The following is a 7,586-nucleotide window of genomic DNA, read 5'->3' as shown; positions in this document are numbered from 1 at the left end:
ACATAATTTCCTTCAACATCATTCTAATAACATTAAGATGCTAACTCCTAAAAATCGTCTTTTAGTAGCAGTCGCCTCCTCATATCACCGCTTGCCTGGGCACCCCAAGTCTGAAATGTGTAATTTTCCATCAACCACATGTGTCAAGGCAATCTGCGCAGAAATGGACCACTCTGTTCAAACGCGCTTCTCCCTCTGGTTGTAAAACCAACACACCAATCCCAGCCATGTGTTCTGATCCAACTTCACCTCCAAAGATTAGAGGGTGCGAAACCTTCTTTAGGTAGAGATAATAAACACACCAGATACTTCGCTAAGTATTGCTTTGCTATTGTATAGTACACATTTGTTGCCACATTTGACGCTAATCAACCACAACACCGTTAGAGTGATGTGACATATTCGAATCACGTAAGTAATTATAAATGATCTCTTTGTGGAGGTCGTAGTAAATAGCAATGTCAGCTCAAGGCCTCATTGCATCAATCAACACATCAACCAATCAACCGACCAGTTAGTTAATCAGTTAGTCAAGTGCCACGTCATGGTCACGAAACCGCCTACAATAGTGACTTCACCCCACCGTAGTGCCAGAATGCAACCACCTTCCCTCTCACTGTAGTGATCCAAATCACAGGACATCATTCGCATACACTAGTGAGCGTCAAAACCACTTGTGTGACCTAACCAAGGGTGAAGGGTCAGTGAAGGCTGCTCTCACTGAACAATGACGAGTTTTCGTAGGGAGGCATGATGGCACTGACTGCTTGCCATGCCCTCACTCAACCACCGACACCATCGGTCGATACCCACGTCGCATCAAAGTGTTCACGTCACCACCCTTCCTCCTTTCACACCCACTTTGCTTCTCCCCAAAACAGGACTGGAGATGACAGATACCCACATTTCCTATCACTCCACATTCAATGCTACTGCCATTGCTACCATCATGAACACGCGTGCCTTCACGATGTGTTCACCACCAAATCAAATCCAAGTTGTGCATACACTGAGTCACCCTTCATTCCACGCTCACGCACACCTCACAGACTTCATTCCACCTCTCACAATTCCAACTTCGTGTCTCGTCCTCTCGCCTCGCCATCACAACCTCCAATCCCACACATCCACACCCGCACCCATTACCCCTTCACCCTCACACCCACATCACCAGACAAGTGTTCGCAACACTGCAGAATTTCACTTCTGTTCTCTCTCTCACACACACAACAACCTCAGACAGTACAACTTCATGTAGTTCGTCCATGCAGTAAGCCTAGCCAACTTCACCCATGGCACCACCGTCATCGCCGGCCTGCACCAACGCAGCCTCATCCGAGTCAGCTGTCACCTGCTCTGCATCCTTCACGCTCTCACACTCCGGAATCTCCAAAAACATCCGAATCAATGCATGAATCGTGTTGGTGTGAGTCTTCGGCTCCTCCAACACAAAGCCCGAATCCAACAGTGCTGTGTTATACAGTATTTCCAACATATCTCTGCTTATCTTGTTCGGCATACCCTCAGTGGATAGCATCTTCTTCAAACCAATTATTATCGAGTCGTTGGCATTGATCTCCAAGTGCTTCTTTGCACTATTGTTCCGTAAGGAGTGGGGATTTCGCAGGGCCTGCGCCTTCCCGATTCGCTGCATATTGGCAGACCAACCGAAGGTGGAGGTGACGACACAACACGGCGACGTGGTTAGTCTACTTGACACTCGTACGCTCTCAACTCTCTCCCCCAATATCTCCTTCATCTTCCCACAAGTCGACTCGAAATCAGCCACCACACACTCCATCCACTCCCCTTGCGTCGTCGTCTTCCCCTCCTCCTCCGCCACCACCGCCTCCACCTTTTCCTCTGGCAACTGCAGATCCAGCCTCGACACACACACCAAACTCTTGCCCAAATACTCAGTCATCGCATTCACCACATACTCGTCCATCGGATCCACCATTAACAGCACCTCAACATCACGCTTCTTCAGTCCCTCCATGAAGACCGAGTCACTCACGCTCGCCATGCTCTCACCAATCATGCAGTAGATGTCACTTTGACCCTCCTTCATTCTACACACGTACTCCCTCAGACCAATCATCTCATCACCGCTCTTCGACGAGTAGTAGCGCAACAGATTGGCTAGCTTCTGCCGATGCCCTCTATCCTCATACACACCCAGCTTTATGCTCCTTTGGAAATTTCCATAGAATGCACTGTAGGCCTGTGCATCCTCCGCCATCTCCTGCATCAACTCAATGCTCTTCCTCACCAAGTGTTTCCCAATCGCTCGCACAACACTACTCTCTCGTATGGCCTCACGACTGAGATTCAGAGGCAGGTCTTCCGAGTCCACAACTCCAATGAGGAAGTTCAAGTAGTCAGGAATCAGGCTCTCGCACTCTTCTGTGACCAATACACGTTTCACGTACAGCCTGATGTTGTGTCGCCTTCCGTTTCTGGCAAAGTAGGCTGCAGGAGGACGTCTCGGCACGAACAGCAGTGCACGAAACGACAATTCACCCTCAACTGAGAAGTGCTTCACAGCCATGTGGTCCTCCGAATCACAGCTCAACCACTTGTAGAACTTGCCGTACTCCTCACTGCTGATGTCCTCTGCACTGCGCATCCACAGTGGCTCCATCCTATTCAATACAACTCCATCTACTACCTCCTCATCTCTCCTCCACTCCTCGCAGTCCATAACACTCCGCATTCCTTCTTCATCACAGCACAATTTTATCGGGTAGGCGGTGAATTCACAGTACTTCCTCACCATCGCTTCAATCACGTGTGGCTCCAGGTACTCCACACACTGCTGCCTCTTCATGTGAAGAATCACCTTCGTGCCACGCTTCAACGTCTCCTCATTCCATGCACGAATGGTGAAAGACTCACCACCTGACCACTCCCACACATATTGCTCGTCATCGTTACTCTTGGAGACAACCTCCACCCTGTCCGCAACAAGGAAGGCCGAGTAGAAACCCACACCAAATTCACCAGCCATCACCATGTCAGCGGCACCGTCTTTCAGCGCCCCCATGAAGGCTCTCGTGCCCGAGTACGCAATTCTACCCAAATTGTTCACCAACTCGTCTTTCGTCATACCAACACCCGTGTCCATGATGGCGAGTGTGGCATCAGCCTTGTTCGGCACAATCTACGTAGAAAATCGCAGTGTCAAACAATCACACACTCTAAACGTATGCACAGATAAGTTTATGTGAAGAAAAAGGACAAAAACGGTCACCCTGATGCACATTTCTGCATTCGTCTCAAGTACTGACGGTTGCGTGAGACTCTTGTAGCGAAGCTTGTCCAAAGCATCGGAAGCGTTGGAGACCAATTCTCGCAGGAAGACGTCTTTCGTGGGGTAGAGGGCATTGACCAGCACATTCAGCAATTGGCGAGTGTCTGCTTGAAAGGCGAAAGTCTCTACCTTCTGCTCTGTTGCATCGTCAGTTGTGGCTTCCTGGTCAGACATTGTAGCACGCGAAAACGAGCAGTGCAGAGGAAAATCGATCGACGCGATTATTTCTAAAACACCAACTATCAGCTCCGCCAACCAGATTGCAGGAGCATGACTAAGTACAACACGATTGGCCAAGGCAAATCGCCGCATCCACCGAAGACACAACTGCCTGAACGGTGGGACTCATGTCCCGTTTTGCCGCCTGTTTTCGCCTGCGCGAATGCATGGCCTACCCCTTTCCACAGACCCTGTGATTCGCTACTCAACCCATTTCCCACTTTATTCGTGCCGGCACGCCACGAAGTCACAGAACGCGCCAATGCCATTGCTAAGGGGCCAGAAGTAATGCATTTGCTTATCTCACTAATGTAGGATGGGCGAACAATTACAGCCTACGTGTAATAGCGAAGTTGCAGGAATATCGGCAGTTAATGACAAGACGAATGGTGGTGGCAGTGGTAGCGATTGACAAGTAAATTTGCCCACTGAGATATCGCCTCGCATTCCACACTATTCGGCGCTGAGCGATCAATGGCAGACTGCTTGTCCAATTGACGTTCCCAAATGGGCATGGAGCATAGTCCGTCACCTGCAATGTACACCTCATTCTCAGTGTCAACTATACACATCCGCGGACACTCCAGTGCTCTCGTTGACGGACCACCTAGCCATCGTGACAGTAATTGCATTGCGGATGATCGTAAAACCAGCAAAAGCGACTTGTTTACTGCCACGTTTAATTAAAGGGCTTTCCATTAAGTGAGGCGGCGCGTTCAACAACAAATAAGGTGCATTGCTTCGACCTCCTTTGAAAGTAGTAGGAAGTCACCTCCATCCAACATCGTTAACCAACTGCACTGTAGAGGCCACGAACTGCCGCGTTTCGCAGCATTGCCTCCAGCCATTTCAAGTCACCAACACGAAACACCGACTAGGCATTGGCATCCACCGCGTCGATTTGACAGAAGTGAGAGGGAACGTGTTGTCACTCGTCAGACATTACGATTGGGGCAGGACAGAGTAGGGCACATTAGAGCAGTGCAGGGTAGCAATTCATTCTCACTACTCGAGATCCCAATGACCCACTTATTTCACTAAGGCAAACACGAATACCACAGCCACAGCTAGGTGGGACTCAGTCATCAAGGCACTCCAATTCCATCACATGCAGGGATGGCCAATTGTGCCAACTGCCACCCAGCAGTCCACCATGGGGTGGGTCACGCTTCCACGAGACATACACGAGGTACTGCAAAACGGATGCCACATCGCGGTAACAGGTCTCCGCTTTAACGGCCATGTAGTCAACAGGCCACCACAGCATAGCTGTGCCATTCCCAATGCCAACCTTCGAACATCGCGACCCCACCACTCGGTGGGATATCCACCACTAGCACATGCCAGCGCTCTCCTAATGGTGACAGCCAAGACTAATCCTGTTACCACCTCGAGTCAAGATGGCGTCATGAGCCACATGCCACAACTTCCATCCGCCCCAATTCAACTCCCCATCAAACACCATCCCAGCGGCAACCACAATCGTGTTGCAACTCGCTGAAACGTTTAGAGGCACCATGTTACGTAACGGTCACACTTCAACCACCTACCTCCTCGCCACAAGGCCAGCACGACCGCTACTCAACGCTAACAGCTCACACACCATTGATCGGCCTCTTCCACTAGAAGCGATCCCAATTCAACACATCCCAGAATTGCACAATCCCCACCAGTACCTACAAACCCCAACAATCACATCTGCGACAGTCAACCACCTGCAATCCCAGTACCCTAACCCACCGGTCACCACCCACCTCACCATCCGCCCTACCACAAATCCCACCCACCCCTCACCACACCGTGTACAGGGCCTTTCAAACACCACCTCACATTCCATCGGCAACCGCAAACCAACACCATCATCAACAACCGACTTCACGCGAGCCAACGCCGGACACCACCAACCCAACCTCGGACAAACAGGCAATCCCAACGTCACGTAATGCAGCACAACACCAAGTACATCTCCCTACATTTCTATTCAAAACTCAAGTACACCCTATCAACGGTAAGACAGTAGATACACCTATACACACATAAACACACACCCGACATATACAGAGGCAAAATGAGGTAGCGACATTCAGTCCACCTCTTCAATGGTGGGACCACGGCCTCCAGAGCTTGCATCACCACTCATACCACCAGCCATGCCGCCTGGCATTCCACCTCCTGGCATGCCACCCGGCATTCCACCTCCCGGCATGCCACCCGGCATTCCACCCACACCACCTGCCTCCTGGTACATCTTCGCGATTATGGGGTTGCACACACTCTCCAACTCCTTCTGTCTGTGCTCGTACTCCTCCTTCTCCGCCTGCTGATTGCCATCCAACCACTTTACCGTCTCCTCACACTTCTCCATTATCCTCCTCCGATCCGACTCTCCTATCTTCTCCTTCACCTTCTCATCCTCCACCGTCGACTTCATGCTGAACGCATAACTCTCCAATCCATTCTTCGCCGCCACCCGATCTCTCTGCTTCTCATCCTCCTGCTTGAACTTCTCCGCGTCGTTCACCATCCGCTCTATCTCCTCCTTCGACAAACGACCCTTGTCGTTCGTTATGGTTATCTTGTTCTGCTTACCCGTCGACTTGTCCACCGCCGACACATTCAGGATGCCGTTGGCGTCTATGTCGAATGTCACCTCTATCTGAGGCACACCACGTGGCGCCGGTGGGATACCCGACAACTCAAACTTCCCCAACAAATTGTTGTCGCGCGTCATCGCACGCTCACCCTCGTACACCTGGATCAACACACCCGGCTGATTGTCCGAATACGTCGTGAACGTCTGCGTCTGCTTCGTCGGAATCGTCGTATTCCGCTTTATCAACGCCGTCATCACACCACCCGCCGTCTCCAGACCCAACGACAGTGGCGCCACATCCAACAACAACAAATCCTGCACTGCCTCCGACTTGTCACCTGTCAGAATGGCCGCCTGCACCGCCGCACCGTACGCCACCGCCTCGTCCGGGTTTATCGACTTGTTCAACTCACGCCCATTGAAGAAGTCCTGCAACAACTTCTGCACCTTCGGAATACGCGTCGATCCACCCACCAACACTATCTCGTGCACAGCACCCTTGTCCAACTTCGCGTCGCGCAACGCCTTCTCCACCGGATCCAGCGTGCTACGAAACAGGTCCGAACACAACTCCTCAAAACGAGCTCGTGTTATCGACGTGTAGAAGTCGATGCCCTCCAACAACGAGTCTATCTCTATGTTCGCCTGCGCACTCGAACTCAACGTCCTCTTCGCTCTCTCACACGCCGTTCGCAGACGCCGCACTGCTCTCTTATTCGTCGTCAAATCCTTCCCCTTGTGCTTCCGCTTGAACTCCTCCACAAAGTGATTCACCAATCGCGAATCAAAATCCTCACCACCCAGGTGCGTGTCACCAGCCGTCGACTTCACCTCGAATATCCCATCCTCTATGGACAGGATGGACACATCGAAGGTGCCACCACCCAAGTCGAAAATGAGCACATTGCGCTCCCTCTCCACCTTCTTGTCCAACCCATACGCAATCGCCGCCGCCGTCGGCTCATTGATTATCCGCAGCACATTCAATCCCGATATTGTACCCGCATCCTTCGTCGCCTGACGTTGACTGTCGTTGAAGTACGCCGGCACCGTGATCACTGCATCGCTCACCTTCTTCCCCAAATACGCCTCCGCCGTCTCCTTCATCTTCAACAGCACCATCGATGATATCTCCTCCGCACTGAAACACTTCGTCTCACCACGGTACTCCACCTCGATCTTCGGCTTGCCTCCCGCATTTATCACCTTGAACGGCCAGTGCTTCATGTCGTCCTGCACTGCCCTGTCGTCGAAACGACGTCCGATCAGACGCTTCGCATCGAACACTGTATTCGTCGGGTTCATGGCCACCTGGTTCTTCGCCGCATCCCCAATCAGACGCTCCGTATCCGTGAACGCCACATAACTCGGCGTCGTGCGGTTGCCTTGGTCATTCGCGATTATCTCCACCTTGCCGTGTTGAAACACACCAACGCACGAGAACGTTGTTCCCAAATCAAT

General features: G+C 51.6%; 2 protein-coding genes across 2 annotated transcripts; both read right to left on the bottom strand. All coding sequences in view use genetic code 11, as the record gives it.

The window, feature by feature from the left end:
* Positions 1–1,276: 1,276 nt before the first annotated feature.
* EGR_10562 (Heat shock protein) lies at positions 1,277–4,047 on the bottom strand (the record flags this gene model as incomplete). The annotated part of the gene is made up of 3 exons (XM_024499811.1): positions 1,277–3,163; positions 3,254–3,644; positions 3,962–4,047. The coding sequence occupies 3 exons, from the start codon at positions 4,045–4,047 to the stop codon at positions 1,277–1,279; spliced, it is 2,364 nt and encodes a 787-aa protein (XP_024345772.1).
* Positions 4,048–5,615: 1,568 nt separating this feature from the next.
* On the bottom strand, positions 5,616–7,430 carry EGR_10561 (Heat shock cognate protein; the record flags this gene model as incomplete). The annotated part of the gene is made up of 1 exon (XM_024499810.1): positions 5,616–7,430. One exon carries the CDS (start codon positions 7,428–7,430, stop codon positions 5,616–5,618), a length of 1,815 nt encoding a protein of 604 aa, XP_024345771.1.
* Between the last annotated feature and the right edge of the window lie 156 nt (positions 7,431–7,586).

Source organism: Echinococcus granulosus (genome assembly GCF_000524195.1).
Source record: "Echinococcus granulosus chromosome Unknown EG_S00234, whole genome shotgun sequence".
NCBI classification, from domain to species: domain Eukaryota; kingdom Metazoa; phylum Platyhelminthes; class Cestoda; order Cyclophyllidea; family Taeniidae; genus Echinococcus; species Echinococcus granulosus.
Note: the sequence above shows the minus strand (reverse complement) of the source record. Positions and strands in the feature narration are given on the sequence as shown.